The sequence below is a fragment of the Xyrauchen texanus genome, chromosome 24 (assembly GCF_025860055.1).
Source record: "Xyrauchen texanus isolate HMW12.3.18 chromosome 24, RBS_HiC_50CHRs, whole genome shotgun sequence".
Taxonomy (NCBI): Eukaryota; Metazoa; Chordata; class Actinopteri; order Cypriniformes; family Catostomidae; genus Xyrauchen; species Xyrauchen texanus.
In genome coordinates, this window is record NC_068299.1 from 3,898,551 (window position 1) to 3,919,117 (window position 20,567).

The following is a 20,567-nucleotide window of genomic DNA, read 5'->3' on the forward strand; positions in this document are numbered from 1 at the left end:
TTTCTATGAATAAATCATATATACATTTGTAGATCTGCAAGTACTATCTTCTGACATTAATCAGTTATATGAATTCCATGGTAGAAACCGACAATCAATGATAAATATGTCTTTGTGTCTGTAAGCAACCTCTCATTTCTCTCCAGCTCTAATGAATGTCTATCATGCAGATATGAGTGACTCACCTGGAACCAATTTTCAAATCTCTGGTGGTTGCTGGGGAAAATGATGGAAGGACGTGATGTACTGAAGCGACAAGACTGCGAGAGAAAACTTGCACAGATGTACAGTTGCCTTTGGCTTATTTAATAAAGGAGATCTTTGCATGGAAAATATACTGTGTATTCTAGACAGGTCAAATCTCCAAGCAAAAAACCTGAACGTGGATTAATGCACGCCAAAATTCAGTTGAAATCAAAGCTCACCCGAGTGACTCCCGTGTACAGAACCAGACTTCCATTGGCCTCAAGCACCAGCATAGTGTGAATGTCCTTTCAAGAAATGAAGAAATTAAGTTTAGTTCCTGATAACAACATAGGAGCAAAAAAGCACAATACTTAGCAGCCATTCATTCTGAACGTGTTTTTGCAGCCATCTGTGCTGTTTTTCAATTATTTTCTATTTAAGCATGCACAAAACTGACATTTTTGACCACTGCAATCCATCTAACTGTTTTTTTTTTTCCCCAGCGTCTTGCGCAGGTGCCTGCATTAATGAGACAAAGTGTCAAGTTAAAACGATCTTGAACTTTTAAAGATTCATGTGTTTTGTTTTATTTGTAGCACTGCATCTTTTGTTTTTGCTTTTTTTAGCTCAAGATAACGATTGGCCAAAACTGCCCCTTACAGCTGATTTGGGGAGGAAGTTGGCAGCCTGCTCATGTCCCTACTTGCATGCGGTGGTTTGTGACCTTAACTAATGCCAACAGTCGACACTGTAACGTGGCAAATAGGTCAGATACTCCATTGAAACTTTTTCGTCACCCTGCAGTCTACATTGGTGGGATGTTACTGAATAATCTCCACCTTACATACAGCCCTAAGGATAAAGGCACTTTTAGATCAGCCAGGTGGAGAAAAGAGTATACTCCCGATCTAACTTTGGTCACCCAGGACCCAAGAGGAGATATTATTACCCGGATCGACAGATCATCAAAGCTTTCCACACATTCAACACTGCCCAGTATTACTCAGCTATGGCACCCGAATACAGCTGATAAAATCAGTGCCAAAACCATGGTGGAATATCTGATAAGCCAATTTGTAGGATTTTGCTATATACCTCCAGTTATCCTCCAGTTCATACAGCATATGAGTGATGTCTAACGGCAGTGAATGCAGTTTGTAAAGCGCCATATCCCACGTGGGTTCCAAAATGAGTATATTCCTGGCTGGGACAAACATTGTCTCTCTGAAGTTTATGAACAGTCAATAAAAGACTGGCGGCTGCTCCATAATCTTGCCGCTGACTCAAAGACTACATCACCTGATACTGATCCAAAAACATCATCTCTGTGTAATGACACCAAATAATGTGGCTTCTCGCCTTCAAAGAGTCTCTACGATTACAGTGGCCAAAGACAATGCTCAGAAAATAAATAAGGCCCTGAGTGAGAGGAAGAGGGCTTTGGTAGCCCAGCCTATCTTCTCTAGGAAATTGTCTTTGGAGGATCTAACAGAGGCACTACAGAACATCAAGCTTGGGAAAGCTGCCGGCTTCGATGGAATATATCTAGAGTTTATTAAGAACTCCGGCTTAAAAACTCAATAATGGCTGGTGACATTCTTTAACACCATCCTGGCATCAGCAAGTCTCCCAAGGTTGTTCAAAAGTACATAGGTGCCATTTTGTAACCTGGTAAGAATGGTGTTGATTCTGCACATTACAGACCAATTTCTCTTCTCAGAGTTGTATACAAACTGCCTGAGCGGCTGATCGTACGGCGTATCCAGACAGTCACTGAAGAAATTACACCTGTGAATCAAGTATCTATATCCACAGTAAAAGAAGCCCTATATCGACATAATCTGAAAGGCTGCTCAGCAAGGAAGAAGCCAATGCTCAAAAACTGCAATAAAAAAGCCAGACTACAGTTTTCAAGTGCAAATGGGGACAAAGATCTACTTTTTAGAGAAATGTCCTCTGGTCTGATGAAACAAAAATGTAACTGTTTGGCCATAATGACCATTGATGTTTGGAGGAAAAAGGGTGAAGCTTGCAAGCCGAAGAACACCATCCCAACTATGAAGCACGGTAGAGGTAGGATCATGTTGTGGGGGTGCTTTGCTGCAGGAGGGACTGGTGCACTTCACAAAATAGACGGCATCATGAGGAAGGAAAATTATGTGGATATATTGAAGCAACATCTCAAGACATCAGCCAGGAAGTTAAAGCTCAGTAGCAAATGATCCTAACAAATGGACAATGACCCCAAGCATACCTCCAAAGTTGTGGCAAAATGGCTTAAGGACAACAAAGTCAAGGTATTGGAGTGTCCATCTCAAAGCTCTGACCTCAATCCGATAGGAAATTTGTGGGCAGAACTGAAAAAGCATGTGTGATCAAGGAGGTCTACAAACCAGACTCAGTTACTCCAGTTCTGTCTGGAGGAATGGGACAAAATTCCAGCAACTTATTGTGAGAAGCTTGTGAAAGGATACACAAAACATTTGACACAAGTTAAACAATTTAAAGGCAATGCTACCAAATACTAACAAAGTGTATGTAAACTTGTGACCCACTGGGAATGTGATGAAAGAAATAAAAGCTGAAAGAAATAATTCTCTACTATTATTCTGACCTTTCAGATTCTTAAAATAAATTAGTGATCCCAACTGACCAAATACAGGGAATGTTTTCTACAATTAAAACTCAGGAACTGTGAAAATCTGAGATTAAATGTATTTGGCCATGGTGTATGTAAACTTCTGACTTCAACAGTAATTAATGCATTGGCCACCAATTAAAACCATTGGTGAATCGGTCATAAACATGAAAACGCTGATGTAAAATGGAGATGGTCTATTTATAAATAATTATGTAACATATGTTTATTGTGCTGTATAAAGTCTATAATAATTTTTCTTATAATATATAATAGTAAGTATAATATATAATATAATATAAAAGAAAAGCCTCCCAAGATAAAATTTGTTATGTTCTATCATAACATGTAAAATGTGATTTCTATTGTTTAGAACTGGAAAACAGAAATGCAAAAATATTTTAGAAGTGCAAAATAACCTTTTTTCCCCATATTAATCATCATGTTCTTATATTTTCATATTTTTTATTTATTATTATATTATTTCTTAAAATGTTGTTATCCAATTGTTCAATGGAAATTATTTAAAGAAATGTTCCAGGTTCAATACAAGTTAAGCTGAAGCGACAGCATTTTTAACATAATATTGATTACCACAAAAATGTATTTTGACTCGTCCCTCCTTTTCTTTAAAAAAAGCAAAAATCTAGGTTACAGTGAGGCACTTGCAATGGAAGTGAATGGGGGCCCATTTTCTGTTGATAAAATACACAGTTTCAAATATTCAGCCACAAGACATACACAATATGGGTGATAACATGATTTTAGTGTGATGAAATCACCTACTAACCTTTTCTGTGTAAAGTTATAGCCGATTTTGTAATGACGATGTAATGTCAACAAAACCTATAATTTAAAATGATTGTAAAAATGCTGATTTAAACAAATTTACAGCTCAAATAATACATGCATTTTAAAAGAAGAATTAATGTAAGTGCTTTTATAAAATTATTAGCATCACATTTTTCCCTTTAAACCCTCAAAGAATTGGTCCCATTCACCTCCCAAGTGCCTCACTGTAACCTCAATCTTTGCTTTTTTTAAAGAAAGGGAGGGAGGGAGGAGTCAAAATGAATTTATGCGGTAATCAACATTATGCCACAAATGCTGTCGACTGAGCTTAACTTATATTGAACCGAACATTCCTCAAATGTTCGAACAATAAGACCGCTTTTGTAACTCTTTGTACATTTGTATGTGTATAATTCCAGAGCAAAACAGCAACCAGATGACAAAATAAGGTAAGTGGCAAAATAAAAAATCTTCGACCTTTAGTTTTGAGATAAAATCAGTATCATAATTTTTAACGAAACAGCATCAAGATGACATAAAAGCTTTTTTGTCTTCTCACAATCTCACAAATTGATCCATGTACTCACCTCTAGAGGAGCTGCATCTTTTGCAGTTATAATGGTCACTGATGCAAATATCAACTGAGAAGTTTCATTGCTCTCAAGAAATTTTACACATCTATGAATAGCACACAAGAGAGGCAACAAAGTGCTTTAAATTAATAACAATAGACAGAAAATGTATCCAAAAAATAAATAAATGAACAGAAGGTTATTGAGAAAAAGAAAAACGTATTCACCTGAGCTGCTGGTGGGATTCAATCAGGAAGCATAGATACCTGTTCTCACACAGGTCAGAGGTGATGAAGACTTTAGAGGCCTGACAGCCCTTATCCCTGCACACAGACACAACACTGATCACAAGATATGAAAGACAATAAATTGACTTACAGTTGAAGTCAGAAGTTCACATACACCTTAGCTAAATACATTTAAACTCAGTTTTTCACAATTCCTGACTTTCAATCGTAGAAAGAATTCCCTGTCTTTGGTCAGTTAGGATCACCGCTTTATTTTAAGAATGTGAAAGGTCACAATAATAGTAGAAAGAATTATTTATTTCAGATTTTATTTTTTTCATCACATTCCCAGTGGGTCACAAGTTTACATACACTTTGTTAGTATTTGGTAGCATTGCTTTAAAATTGTTTAACTTGTGTCAAACGTTTTGTGTAGCCTTTCACAAGCTTCTCAAAACAAGATGCTGGAATTTTGTCCCATTCCTCCAGACAGAACTGGTGTAACTGAGTCAGGTTTGTAGGCCTCCTTGCTCGCACATGCTTTTTCAGATCGGATTGAGGTCAGCGCTTTGTGATGGCCACTCCAATACCTTGACTTTGTTGTCTTAAGCCATTTTGCCACAACTTTGGAGGTATGCTTGGGGTCATTGTCCATTTGAAAGACCCAATTGTGACCGAGCTTTAACATCCTGGCTGATGTCTTGAGATGTTTCTTCAACAGACCCACATAATTTTCCTTCTTCATGATGCCATCTTTTTTTTTACGAAGTGCACCAGTCCCTCCTGTAGCAAAGCACCCCCATAACATGATCCTACCACCACCATGTTTCCCCAGTTTTCCTCCAAACATAACAATGGTCATTATGGCCAAACAGTTACATTTTTGTTTCAATAGGACATGTAGTAAAAAAATTACCAAAAAGTAAGATCTTTGTCCCCATGTGCACTTGCAAACTGTAGTCTGGCTTTTTATGGCAGTTTTGGAGCATTGGCTTCTACCTTGCTGAGCAGCCTTTCAGGATATGTCGATATAGGACTTCTTTTACTGTGGATATAGATACTTGTCTACCAGTTTCCTCCAGTATCATCACAAGTTCATTTGCTCTTGTTCTGGGATTGATTTGCACTTTTCACACCAAACTATGTTCATCTCTAGGAGACAAAATGCATCTCCTTCCTGAGCGGTATGATGGCTACGTGGTCCCAAACTGGAGTTTATACTTGTGTACTATTGTTTGTACAGATGAACGTGGTACCTTCAGGCTTTTGGAAATTGCTCCCAAGGATGAACCAGACTTGAGGAGGTCCACAATTTTTCTTCTGAGGTCTTGGCTAATTTCTTTTGATTTTCCCATGATGTCAAGCAAAGAGGCACTGAGTCTGAAAGTAGGCCTTAAAATACATCCACAGGTACACCTCCAATTCAATGCACCTCCTATCAGAAGATAATTGTCTAAAGGCTTGACATAATTTTGTGGAATTTTCCAAGCTGCTTAAAGGCACAGTTAACTTAGTGTATGTAAACTTCTGAACCACTGGAATTGTGATATAGTCAATTAACAGTGAAACAATCTGTCTTTAAACAATTGTTGGAAAAATGACTTGTGTCATGCACAAAGTAGATAAAACACTCTAGTTTGCTAATATTAAATCTGTGGAGCGGTTAAAAAAATATGTTTTAATGACTGCATTCGAAGTGTATGTAAACTTTTGACTTCAACTGTATACTGAGCTGTTGGCTAGTTTCTGCTCTCTGACTCCCCCCATCTCTCTAGTCTGTCTTATAGAATTAAGGCAAAAAAAAAATCAAACATGTTTTTAAATAAAAAAACTGAGCTATGAAGCTTAAGCAGACCTGGAGATTGCACTGGTTTCAGTCCAAAGCTGCTCAATGCAGAGGTCAGGTAGAATGGGTTCCATCTCCGGCAGCAGGGCCGTCTCGTTCAGGGTGCTGTTGGGCGAGCCCAGGATGCTGTGCCCACGTGGGGATGGTGTATGGCACGATATGTTAAAGCGCTGAGCTCCGGAGAAGGAGGGCACAGCAATGCCAGGGGAGTGAGCCCGACTGATCACAAGCAACAAATGAATAAGGATCAATTACAGTGTAGTATTTAGATACAATTGTACATGGTCTATCTTTGTCTTTTTTTATATTCTCTCTTTACTATTACCATTCTGTGGGTGGTAGCCAGGGCATTGTTATTCCTAGGGATGCACCAATCCGATACCTGTACTGGTATCAGCTCCGATAGTGACGTTTTTAACCGGATTGGGTATGGGTTTGACAAGGCTGTTCCAAATCCGACAGTGTTTTAATCATGGTTGTTACAATCAAGCTCCAAAAATGGCACAAAAGAACCATAAAAGCACCAAGTAGTCCATAAGATATATGATAGATTTATGAATCTCAAAAGGCTGCATTTAAAAAAATGTATATGCATGGACAACATGCTAAGATGAATGAGCGACGCTCTGTTGTGTCACACCACACACACATAAGCAGCAAGAATAAAAAGCATATTAATAATATTGAATAAAAAGGACATTAAACCACACACACACACACACACACACACACACACACACACACAGACACTCCAAGGACACCATCTTCCTGGAGTGTTAATTAAAAGCCCCAGGGTTTTAAAGTTAAAAAAATGAAGACTGAAAAACTTAGCAATAATAATAATAACACCAAAAATACAAAAGACTATTTTTACTATTAATAATAATATTCATATTATTATATAATTATTTTATTTTAAATAATATTTTACAATAATATTTAAGTTGACTGGGTTCCGAAAAATTAACTGATATCCTATTACAACTAAAGTGGAAAAAAAAAAAAAAGAGGTTTAATCCAAGTCCAGATCAAAGGAGAGAGAAAAAAATCGAATAACAAAATCTGTAAGAAAACGGTCTTCTTTTCTACAGAAGCCTTTCACGTGAATTACTGTTAATTTTGCTTCTGCATTATCCAGTAATCCAGTTTTATAAAAAATATATATATATATTTTCTATTTTGTTCTGAGCATATGAACGATCAAGTGAAGTCGTAATTGCGAGTGGGAAACTGGGAATATGATATCAAGTTGCCGAGATGTTATGTTGGAAGGAGCGTGTCAACAGGAAAGTTGATGGAAGCTGATGATTTTGCAAAAGCATTTCAACTTCTATCATTTATTTCAGTAAAATTAATTTGTTATATATGACATTCAACCAATGACTCACTCTTCGCTATTTGTTTTATGCAAATTAATTAATTTGTGAGATACCGTGCATTAATAAACCATATATGTTGTGTATAAGTGATGCAGGTTTGTTTGTTTATTCACTGGTACAACAGAAAGAGCTTTTCCCGTCATTCATTGTGTATATAAGTTTGGCTTCTTCTGTATTTGCTTTCCACTTGAATGCGTGACATGTTAGTGTCGAATGCCCGACCCGGAGGTACGAGCTTCCCAGGTCCACTTGAAGGAAGCATAAGATGTTCTAAGTGCAGAACGGTGCAGGAAGAGTTACACACCGAAATGTAATACTAAGCGTTAGGGGTTTATTCTAATCCCCAACCTTAAAATAGTTATTGTGATGCTTTAGCAAGCACCACTTATTACACATTGATCAGAATTTATGCACAGCTGCATCTTACTTTAAAATAGCTCGATATCAATCACAGACTGAATGTATGGACGTACAGTACCTGAGAGCAGCCATGTTTGAAATGCTGGGCGAGTGAACCCGCGAGTGCAGGCCGGGGGAGGCAGGGATTCGACTCTGGTTGTGCAGAGCGTGGCAGTGCAGGGGCGAGGCAGGTGAGTCCAGCCGGGTCACGTTTCTCAGGTGTGTGCTGAGGAAGCTGGGAGCTGCGTTGGGAGTGTGAATCAGTCCAGGCTGGTCTGGACACTTCAGCACAGTGGACTGTTCCTGCAAATGCCACAAGAGCATTGCTTCATAAAACATCTATAAGTTTGCTTGCTTTCTTAAATGCATGCAAACTGCATATATGAGCATACTTGTATGCATAGGGACCAATTGAAAAGTGTAGTACAATACAAACATTAATAGTAGATAAAACATTTGAATGACATATAACATATGCTGGTAACTGGTGGTGGTTTCTTATGAATGTAAAAGCACTACGAGTGTAATGTCAGAAAAACGCTTGGTGTAAATGTCCTTCATTCATTCATTCATAGTATGTATTCAAGTGTTGTTTATCTTTTCAAAGCAAGTAATATTTTGGTTTTAAATGTTTAATAGTATAACATAATATCGACATGAAAATAGAACAGAGTATCTTTAATATTTCCCAGTCAAGATTACAAGCGATGTCCAGGTTCAAATCATGTGATCCATTCGAGCAGAAAACCAGTTCCGAAACACAACTCACCAAAAGTGTCTTCCGCAAATTGCTTGCAATTTTAAGTTTCAACCACAAATGTAACTAGAGAGCACAACGTTATGTACTCTGGCAGCCCTACTTGACATCATCCCTTAACCACTGAAACGAAGACATGGTGAAACACAAGAGCGATGTGTATAACATGTACCTCAGGTGTGACTCTGCGCAGGGCCCAGACAGTGTGTGTGCACTGCTGCGTGTCATAGGTCATGATGATTGAGGGCTCGAGGCAGGTGAACAAGACTCTCAGAGCGCTGTCTGAAACATACTGGAGCCGCGCCTCAAACAGACCTGAACCAATCAGAATCCACATATATGACCCATGCAAAAGAGGTCATGAGGTCATAGTCAATCTTTCAGGGATCAATAATATAGCATTACAGTCATTGAAGTAGATAATGCAAACAGAGTTAATACAAAATACATTTAATTCTAATAATACAATGTCAACTTATGGAAACTTCAAAAGCATAAATCTTCATGTTTTAATGTATGTGGGTCAGAATGATTGACAGTAGACCACAGAAAGCATCTTGGGTGATTTTACAGACTTTGAATGCCATGTTGAAGAATCAGTTCTGATTGTATTATTCTGAGTATTTAAGCAACTTAAGATCACTGAAATGCCTTGTGTTTTACACATGAGATGTGACATAAGTAGTGCAAATATCAAAACACCTTACCAGTGGACTTGCAAACAACAGGAGCGATTTCATCTAAAGGATGCAGCATGCTGAACAGGATCGGCAGAGGTTCCCTGATAACAACACAAGATTTAATGTTGATGTCAAACTAAAGCACCTATTTTTTATCCCAAGTAAGCACTCAAACGCACAAAGTTACAGTATTAAAGGGATAGTTCAGCAAAAATAAAACTTCCCGTCATTTCCAACCTGTTTCTTTCTAACAAGAAACACAAAAGAAGTTTAGCAGAATGCTCAAGGAGCTCTTTTCCATTCAATATGCACAAAAAGTGACATGCCAATTTTTGGCAAAGAACAACCTACATTTCAGTCTGTTCCTCACAAATCTGTAACGGATCAGAAAAGACCATCGCAAGCTTAAGTTGATAGAAGAGACCATTTGCGCCAATGGTTTCTACGATCTAATTAGGCTTACGATGCTTTTGGGAAACGCAGCACTGGACTGAGCACTGTGTTCTCTCTTAAGGCATTCATTTTTGGGTGAAAAACCTTTAACATAGAGCTCAGTAAATAGGAGCAAAGCCAAAATGTAATATGTGTCATACCTGCTGGGACTCATGTGGCCATCAACTGTAATGTTTTTGCGCTCCAAAAGCAGGCCAAACTTTGTTGACCAGAGAGTGGAAACCTACAAATGAAACCCGGTAATGAGAAACGCAACTTTCTTTTTTCCAACAAGCACCTATTATTCTTGGAAAAAATGACCATGTGAAAATGATGTCCCAACCCCCCTGTTCTGACCTGGAAGGGGAGAGGAGATATGAAGTCTTTCCCACTCATGCTGTGGACATTCACACATGTGCTCTGGACGATACACACCGTCTGCTCCACTACTTCCTTTACTGAAAAATAACTCAATTGAATTACGCTCAGGGACAATATCAGACACCATACATCACTATTGACATCAAACAATGAAATAATTACATATGAGATAATGCAACATGGAGTGCGTACTCCAGGTAGGGAAGGAGGTATTGCCCCAAGTGAAGGAGTTCAAGTACCTCGGGGTCTTGTTCACGAGTGAGGGGACAATGGAGCGGGAGGTTGGTCGGAGAATCGGGGCAGGTATTGCACTCGCTCTATCGCACCGTTGTCACGAAAAAGAGCTGAGCCGGAAGGCAAAGCTCTCGATCTACCGGTCAATTTTTGTTCCTACCCTCACCTATGGTCATGTGGGCTGGGTCATGACCGAAAGAACTAGGTCGCGAGTACAAGCGGTCGAAATGGGCTTCCTCAGAAGGGTGGCGGTCTTCTCCCTTAGAGATAGAGTGAGGAGCTCAGTCATCCGTGAGGAGCTCGGAGTAGAGCCGCTGCTCCTTTGCATCGAAAGGAGTCAGTTGAGGTGGTTTGGGCATCTGGTAAGGATGCCCCCTGGCCGCCTCCCTAGGGAGGTGTTTCAGGCATGTCCAGCTGGAAGGAGGCCTCGGGGAAGACACAGGATTAGGTGGAGAGATTACATCTCCACACTGGCCTGGGAACGCCTCGGGGTCCCCCAGTCAGAGCTGGTTAATGTGGCTCGGGATAGGGAAGTTTGGGGCCCCCTGCTGGAGCAGCTACCCCCGCGACCCGACTTCGGATAAGCGGTTGAAGATGGATGGATGGATGGATGGATAATGCAACAGTCAGGTAACAGACAGTTTATTTTGCGATAATGGACGGCTTGAGGTTTATATTTTTTCAATGCATAAGGAAAGAGATGCAAGAGACATGAAACTAGCACAGCTACTGTAGGTGGCAAATCAGTTGCCTGGGACATTATACGGTTTAAAATATTTGACCACATAATTCTGCAGTTGGCAAATCAGAATCATTGATTCCAGAGTGCAGTATAATGAAAAGAAATTAGTATAATCAATTATAAAAATACAATTCAACACAAAAATGAACAAAATGCTTACCATCTTTTTTAGACTGCGGGACGGTGAAACTGCACCATAGAGCCTGTGAAAATAAATTTGTGAAATTATTAATACGGCAAAGTGTTAGATGACAGTAAGGTGCATTCTGCATGACTCTTCATACCTGTTGAACAGGGCTGTCCACTGTGAACGCCTTGTACACATATGAGGCTTGATGCTTACAGCCACGACTCCATATGACCATGTTTCCAGCCACATACAGCTCTTCTTCATATTGAACGTCATCAGGAGCTGTGCCCTTCCTCAGCTGCCAGCGCTCCTGCCAATCACAACATCACGAGCATACATACAACATTCATAAGAAGACATACTGCCAATCATGGCCCAAACTCTTGCTATATCTGAAGGCCAACAATATTAAAACTAGGGATGGGACGATATGGTCATCAAAGGATTTAGTTCAATATACGATATGAGGCTCACAATTGTATATTTTCTTGATTTGATTAGTCTATCTATCGCTCAGATAGTCTATCTGTCTGTCTGTCTGTCTGTCTGTCTGTCTGTCGCTCAGTTAGTCTACCTGTCTGTCTGTCGCTAAGTTAGTCTATCTGTCTGTCTGTCGCTCAGTTAGTCTTTCGCTCAGTTAGTCTATCTGTCGCTCAGAAAGTCTATCTTTCTATCGCTCAGTTAGTCTATCTATCGATCTGTCTATCTATCGCTCAGTTAGTCTATCTGTCTGTCTGTCGCTCAGTTAGTCTATCTGTCGCTCAGAAAGTCTATCTTTCTATCGCTCAGTTAGTCTATCTGTCACTCAGTTAGTCTATCTATCGATCTGTCGATCTGTCGCTCAGTTAGTCGATCTGTCTGTCTGTCTATCGCTCAGTTAGTCTATCTGTCTGTCTATTGCTCAGTTAGTCTGTCTGTCGCTCAGTTATTCTGTCTGTCTGTCGCTCAGTTAGTCGATCTGTCGCTCAGTTAGTCGATCTGTCACTCAGTTAGTCGATCTGTCTGTCTATCGCTCAGTTAGTCGATCTGTCTGTCTATCGCTCAGTTAGTCGATCTGTCGGTCTATCGCTCAGTTAGTCGATCGATCTGTCTGTCTATCGATCTGTCTATCGATCTATCTGTCTATCGATCTGTCTGTCTGTCTGTCTATCTATAATAGTAGTGGAATAGTTTAATAATATAACATAATATCGCTATATTAAGCTAACAGTGTAGAATAACACAACATTTATGATCAAATGGACAAAAAACAATGTTGTGAATTTCAAAATATTGTATTTTGTATTGATATGGTTTGTATTTTTTTTGGTTAGTGATATTTCAAAATTGTATATATCTTCCCATCCCTAATAAAAACCTGTATACATTGAGGAAGTGGACCGCTACCTTCTCTCTCTCCTGTAGAGTTACCTCCTGAAGAGACCCCACAAGTCCAGCTGCTCCGTCAGAGGACCAGAGCTCAGATGCGGGCTGCAGCTGTCGCAGCTGAAGATTCAATGCATTTGGGTGATTTTTGCAGTGCTCACGACCAAACGGGACAAACGACTGCAATTCGCCTGCGGCTATCATTGTGGCTCTCTCTTCATACGCGTGCGACATGAGTTCCCAATATCAGCATTATTTCTGTGTACATAAGATATTGAAGCTGTTATACACATCTATATCCTGACTGTTATATCCTCTGGGGAGGTTATAAAAAAAATATTTAAAAAAAAAACAGCAAAACAAAATTTTGATGGTTTCAACATCATGAATCTAAGTTAAATGGAAATGAATCACCCCCAGATCATCACCAATCCTCAACCAAATTTCACAGTGGGTGCAAGACACTGTGGCTTGAAGGCCTCTCCAGGTCTCTGTCTAACCATTAGACAACCAGGTGGAGGATCTGTGATGATCTGGGGGTGCTTCAGCAAGGCTGGATTCTGAAAGATTCATCTTTGTGAAGGACGCATGAATCAAGCCACAGACAAGGTTATCCTCGAAGAAAACTGCTTCCTTCTGCTCTGACAATGTTCCCCAACTCTGAGGATTGTTTTTTCCAGCAGGACAAGGCTACATGCCACACAGCCAGGTCAATCAAGGTGTGGATGGAGGACCACCGGATCAAGACCCTGTAATGGCCAGCCCAATCTCCAGGCCTTTTCGCTGGCCTTTTGCATATCATGGTGCCATTTTGCAGCCCTTTTCAGCCAGTCATAGCCTGTTCGGCATAACATGGCAGCCCGTTTCAGCTTATCACTGCCTGTACAGTCCCTTTTCGCAGCTGGCCCACCGGGAAAATTTTCGGTTCTCACTATGGCAAGTCCTGCATGATGCGTTATTTGCCTATTATGCTTCATCAGTGTAAGAACGTGCATGTAAACACGCTTATTTTTCTAAGGCTATATCCATGAACGTGGTTACAGACAAATGATACAGAAGAGTGAAATCGCTCACAGAAATGTTTAAAATCTCCATCTTGCCTGCACTCGACTCCAGTATCTCACACTCACAGTTGACGGGTGACGTGATCTCCACCGTCTTTACCCTTATTGGAATGCTCCCAAAAGTCAATCGTCATTTGTATAAAGTTAAACTTTTCTCAACTCTGTCTTGTCGCTAGCCACAGCGACCTCTGTCGCCAATGGTCACTGTTGCCAGGAGTGGCTCTGCTCTCACTGAAAATGAATAGGATTGTGTCACTTGATGTCAACGGCAGTGTGAATGGGGCTTAAAACTTAACATGTAAAAAGTCACTGTTATGACTGGCTCTTGGCTGACCTGCTCTGTCTTTGCCATCTCTCGGCTCACCGCTACTGGGTGGAGCTTACGGAAGTGATAAGGTAAAGTAGGTGTTGATGCAAATTTCTATCACTCAGTTAGTCTATCTATCTATCTGTCTGTCACTCAGTTGACCTATCTATCTATCTGTCTGTCACTCAGTTGGCCTATCTATCTATCTATCTATCTATCTGTCTGTCTGTCACTTAGTTGGTCTATCTATCTGTCTGTCTGTTGCTCAGTTAGTCTATCTATCTATTGGTCTGTCTGTCGCTCAGTTAGTCTATCTATCTGTCTATCTATTGCTCACTCTATCTGTCTATCTATCGCTGTTAGTCTATCTGTCGCTCAGTTAGTCCATCTATCTGTCTGTCTGTCGCTCAGTTAGTCCATCTATCTGTCTGTCTGTTGCTCAGTTAGTTCATCTATCTGTCTGTCTCTCTGCCTGTCGCTTAGTTAGTCTATCTATCTGGCTGTCGCTCAGTTAGTCTATCTATCTGGCTGTCTATCTGTCGCTCAGTTAGTCAATTTATCTATCTGTCCCTCAGTTAGTCCATCTATCTATCTATCTGTCTGTCTGTCTGTCTGTCGCTCAGTTAGTCCATCTCTATCTGTCTGTCACTCAGATAGTCCATCTATCTGTCGTTCTATCTATCGCTCAGTTACTATATCTATCTATAGATCTGTCTGTCTATCTATCGCTCAGTTACTCCATCTATCTATAGATCTGTCTATCTATCTATCTATCTCTCAGTTACTCCATCTATATATAGATCTGTCTGTCTATCTATCTATCGCTCAGTTAGTTTATCTGTCTATCTATCTATCGCTCAGTTAGTCTATCTGTCTGTCTATCTATCTATCTATCTATCTATCTATCTATCGCTCAGTTTGTCTATCTGTCTGTCTATCTATCTATCGCTCAGTTAGTCTATCTGTCTGTCTATCTATCACTCAGTTAGTCTATCTGTCTGTCTATCTATCGCTCAGTTAGTCTATCTGTCTGTCTACCTATCTATCACTCAGTTAGTCTATCTGTCTGTCTATCGCTCAGTTAGTCTATCTGTCTGTCTATCTATCTATCGCTCAGTTAGTCTATATGGCTGTCTATCTATCTATCGCTCAGTTAGTCTATCTGTCTGTCTATCTATCTATCGCTCAGTTAGTCTATCTGTCTGTCTATCTATCTATCGCTCAGTTAGTCTATCTGTCTGTCTATCTATCTATCACTCAGTTAGTCTGTCTATCTGTCTGTCTGTCTGTCTATCTATCTATCGCTCAGTTAGTCTATCTGTCTGTCTGTCTATCTATCTATCGCTCAGTTAGTCTATCTGTCTGTCTGTCTATCGCTCAGTTAGTCTATCTGTCTGTCTGTCTATCTATCTATCGCTCAGTTAGTCTATCTGTCTGTCTATCTATCTATCGCTCAGTTAGTCTATCTGTCTGTCTATCTATCTATCACTCAGTTAGTCTATCTGTCTGTCTATCTATCACTCAGTTAGTCTATCTGTCTGTCTACCTATCTATCGCTCAGTTAGTCTATCTGTCTGTCTATCGCTCAGTTAGTCTATCTGTCTGTCTATCTATCTATCTATCTATCGCTCAGTTAGTCTATATGGCTGTCTATCTATCTATCGCTCAGTTAGTCTATCTGTCTGTCTATCTTTCTATCGCTCAGTTAGTCTATCTGTCTGTCTATCTATCTATCGCTCAGTTAGTCTATCTGTCTGTCTACCTATCTATCACTCAGTTAGTCTGTCTATCTGTCTGTCTATCTATCTATCGCTCAGTTAGTCTATCTGTCTGTCTGTCTGTCTGTCTATCCATCTATCGCTCAGTTAGTCTATCTGTCTGTCTGTCTATCTATCTATCGCTCAGTTAGTCTATATGTCTGTCTGTCTATCTATCTATCGCTCAGTTAGTCTATATGTCTGTCTATCTATCGCTCAGTTAGTCTATCTGTCTGTCTACCTATCTATCACTCAGTTAGTCTATCTGTCTGTCTGTCTGTCTGTCTGTCTATCTATCGCTCAGTTAGTCTATCTGTCTGTCTATCTATCGCTCAGTTAGTCTATATGTCTGTCTATCTATCGCTCAGTTAGTCTATATGTCTGTCTATCTATCGCTCAGTTAGTCTATATGTCTGTCTATCTATCTATCTATCACTCAGTTAGTCTATCTGTCTGTCTATCTATCTATCGCTCAGTTAGTCTATCTGTGTCTACAATCCCACATACATCTCTGTTGTCCGCTTACTTAAGTCTTTCCACTAATCTGCCTGACGATCAGCTAAAACTACAGGATTTCCATATTAATTCCTCAGGAACGTATCAATGTTTGTTTTATGGATGATGTCAAAACTCTTCGGTCAATCAAACAGCATTAGCAGCAGCGCTAGTGCTAACAACATCCGCTCACACACGCACCTGATAATAACAAATATTCAAGTTTCCTGTCCTGGAGTCCGTCTCTTTTCTTTAACAGATGCCTGTCTCGATTGAAACACCAGCTCGTTGAGCCCAACATACAAACTCATGAAAGTCTGCCGTGAAAACTGTCGGAACGGAACACACTTCACCGCACTGTTTCAAATGAACGCGGACATGTGATAGGATCACTCCACTGACGCACTTCCGTGGAGCGTGGCCAACCAGAGAGCCGCATTCTGACGCAGCCAGCGCGCGCATGTAGTGCCGCTATTTATTCATTTGGCATACAAATATTCGCTTACCCAGACAAACATTTTGTACCATGGTACACAAAAATTATGATGCTAATAATAATAATAATTTATGATTTATGTATTTCATTTCCATAACAAAACTGAATTGAGTCATCTTTAATAAAATAAAACTCAATTTAATTGAGTTAAACATGAAACAATTCAATTTGATGAAGTTTGTTATGAAATTTAAATCTTAAAAGTAGGCAAAAATATTTTTTGAGTGTACAATGATGGCATCAGTCAGATGGTGATACCATGGTACTTTTTATGTATATCTTAGAATTGTACCATATATACTGGTGGCCAAAAGTTTGGAATAATTTACAGATTTTGCTGATTCAAAACTAAATTTGAACTTTAATTCACCAAAGTGACATTCAGTTAATCACAATGTATATTCTGGACATCATAGATGTAAAAAAAAAAAAAAAACGCACATCACTATTTGAAAAAGTAATTTTTTTTATCAAATCTAGACAGCTAAATGGACACTTTCCATTATATCAATATAATATAATATGATGATACCTTCATCATGAAATGAAGCTTAACATTGTCTTTGTTTTTGAGTTGCCACCGTATGCAATAGACTAGCATGTCTTAGGTCAAAAAAGGCAACAGCTTTCTCTAAAAACTCATCAGTCAATCATTGTTTTGAGGAATGAAGGCTTTGCTTTTTTTTTAACTGAAGATTTCACACAAAAGTGTACATTACAGTCCTCAACTGACTCTAACAAGGACAGAAAGAGATGTGGAAGACCAGATGTGCAACTAAACAAGAGGATAAGTACATCAGAGTCTCTAGTTTGAGAAATAGACGCCTCACATGTCCTCCGCTGACAGCTTCATTGAATTCTACCCGCTCAACACCAGTTTCATGTACAACAGTAAAGAGAAGACTCAGGAGGCCTTATGGGAAGAATTGCAAAGAAAAAGCCACTTTTGAAACAGAAAAACAAAAATAAAAGGTTAGAGAGGGCAAAGAAACACAGACATTGGACACCAGATAATTGGAAAAGAGTGTTACGGATCTTAACCCCATTGAGCTTTTGTGGCATCAGCTAGACTGTAATGTGCGTAAGAAGTGCCCGACAAGACAGACACATCTATGACAAGTGCTACAGGAAGTGTGGGGGGAAATTCCGATTCGAGGAGTGTTTCAACAGCGGTGAAACACTGTCTTATGGTGTTACATTCACATGAGCAAAAAAAGGGGCACTTTTACACTGAGATTGTATTTTCAATAGAAGTGTATATTATGTCTTACTGTATTGGCAGATTATTTACATATGTCATTAACTTGTTTATATTAAAAAAAAATCTGCCAGTGCTGAAGAAGTCATCCAAAGTATTTAGCTTACATTACTGACCTTGAGTAATCTAACAGAATATATTACACATTACATTTTACAGCATGTAATCTGTAATCTGTAGTGGAATACATTTTAAAAGTAACCCTCCCAACCCTGTACATGTACAATGGTATTTGCATGGTACTCCAAGGTACTTATATAACTTAATAATGCATAGTGCTACAATGTCCAAGTAGCCTTACATGTACAAAAAAGCTTTGTAATATCATGGCACTTTTGGTACTTTTTGTTATATTATAAAAGTGGGTGGCAATATTGAAAGTCATATTTTATATCTAGATTGACATGCCAGAGTCGATGCCATTACAGCATTGAAAATAGTGGTATTGGCATCTTCCTTATTACTGTAGGAGTATGCAGAACACATTCCAATGGATATATTAAGATAACTTCAGTGTTTAACTCAAATCTTCAGAAGCAATGTGATAGGTGTGTGTGTGAGAAACAAATCAATATTTAAGTCCTTTTTTGCTATAAATCCTCCTCCCTGTCCAGTAGGTGGCAATATGCACGAAGAATGTGTTTTGCCAAAAACAAAAGAAGAATGTTGAAGTAAAAGTTGACTTTTATAGTAAAAAAAGGATGTAAATATTGATCTGTTTCTCACCCACACCTATCATATCGCTTCTGAAGACATGGATAAAACCAGTGGAGACATATGGATTAATTTTATGCTGCCTTTATGTGCTTTTTGGAGATTCAAATTTTGGCCACCATTCACTTGCGAGGACCTACAGAGCTGAGATATTCTTCTAAAAATCTTCATTTGTGTTCTGCAGAAGAAAGAAAGTCATAAACATCTGGGATGGCATGAGAGTGAGTAAATGATGAGAGAATTTTCATTTTTGTGTGAACTGTCCCTTTAACAAAGCACTGATAAGTTGCTGATTGTCATCACAGACAACACTTTGTGTACAAAGACTACATATAGTGCATAAAAACACAAAGATCCATGCATTTCACATCTTAATACAGTTTGCATTAGTATGGGAAAGGAGGTTGAATTATACAGAATTTATTGTTTACTATTTATATATGTTTTACAATGTTTGTGTGTTTGCCTTTGTATGTTTCTGTACAAATGTAGACATCTCTGTATTTTTGTCTCAACACAAGACAGCGCAGTTTTTGATTCCATTTACAGAAATTCGGTTCCACAAATCAGCTTTATATCTCCCACTATTACAGTCAATCTCGTTTAACCACACTCCAGCATTTAAGCATTGATGAGAAAAGCTTTTTGATGCAATGTTATCAGAAAACAAAAATACATATTTTATTGTAGCTCTTTTCATTTTGAATATTGGTCATTTTTAGTCAGCTGAACAAAATAATGCCATATCAATAGTATAATACATAACACTAATTACATAACAAAGTGTGAGCACACTAAAACTGAAAACCACCGAATTAATAACAATAGATTTCTGCTTTGCATGCAAAGACTGACCGGTCATAGTTTCATTAGAAGTCTCGCACCACAGAAACTCTTGTGTCTCAGTTGCTCAAGATGGGACATCAATGTAAAGTTTAAGATTGGAAAATCAATTTCAGAACGCTCGCTTGGCATTTGTTGCAACCACGATATTTTTTTATTTATTAGTTATTAATGTTTTGATACATATTTCAGAGAGATAGATTGTGTTTGAATGAACCACGCTATAGAGTTTCTGGGGCCGTATAGTGAATTCCATATATTTTATTTCCTATAAACTCTGACACATTGAGAATAGAGATGAATGTGCTGAGATCAATATGAATTCAATTGAGTGCGAAAGGGGTTTCTCCATTTCCTCCATAGACTCACAGGAATTCCTAATGCACGCTAGATAGTGCACGACTGGAAGAATGTGTCTCCAGCGTTGTTATTTCACTCGATTATTTTTCTATAAAACTCCACCCTTTCACACATATGGCAGGCGTCACCTCAGTACTGTGAGTCCTTCAAATTGTTTCTGGGTATTGCAAAACCCAAGTCTATCCTCTGCATACATTAGACAAAGCCTTTAGCTAAATTGGCAATATCAGCTGAAGAAGTGCACCACACATCTGGAGAAGAAATATTTCACCAATAAGTCAAGGACATATGCAAAACACATGCAAGATACACGTGCGAACTAGAGTGTGTACCAATAAACAATTATTATTGAGTTGTGTGTGTCAGTTTATGTTTGTGTACGATTTTTTTGGAAATGTTTCCTTTGCAACAAAGATGAACAGTTGGCCACTGCACCTCATGCTTATTTTTATTGTATTATTATTATTATTATTATTATTATTATCATTATCATGTCATTATGATAACTTTATG

General features: G+C 38.9%; 1 protein-coding gene across 1 annotated transcript in view; it reads right to left on the bottom strand.

Annotated features, from left to right (window-relative positions):
• The window catches only part of LOC127617547 (anaphase-promoting complex subunit 1-like), an 82,707-nt gene extending 65,974 nt beyond the window's left edge, over positions 1–16,733 (bottom strand). The window contains exons 1-13 of the mRNA XM_052089511.1: positions 16,585–16,733; positions 12,782–13,018; positions 11,550–11,705; positions 11,426–11,468; positions 10,266–10,366; positions 10,070–10,152; positions 9,504–9,577; positions 8,969–9,111; positions 8,119–8,342; positions 6,271–6,480; positions 4,416–4,511; positions 4,204–4,294; positions 426–491 (exon numbers count right to left, since the gene is read on the bottom strand). Coding sequence (XP_051945471.1) covers positions 426–491; positions 4,204–4,294; positions 4,416–4,511; positions 6,271–6,480; positions 8,119–8,342; positions 8,969–9,111; positions 9,504–9,577; positions 10,070–10,152; positions 10,266–10,366; positions 11,426–11,468; positions 11,550–11,705; positions 12,782–12,994 — 1,500 coding nt within the window. The 5' untranslated portion in view covers positions 12,995–13,018; positions 16,585–16,733. The remainder of the gene's footprint in view (positions 1–425; positions 492–4,203; positions 4,295–4,415; positions 4,512–6,270; positions 6,481–8,118; positions 8,343–8,968; positions 9,112–9,503; positions 9,578–10,069; positions 10,153–10,265; positions 10,367–11,425; positions 11,469–11,549; positions 11,706–12,781; positions 13,019–16,584) is intronic.
• Between the last annotated feature and the right edge of the window lie 3,834 nt (positions 16,734–20,567).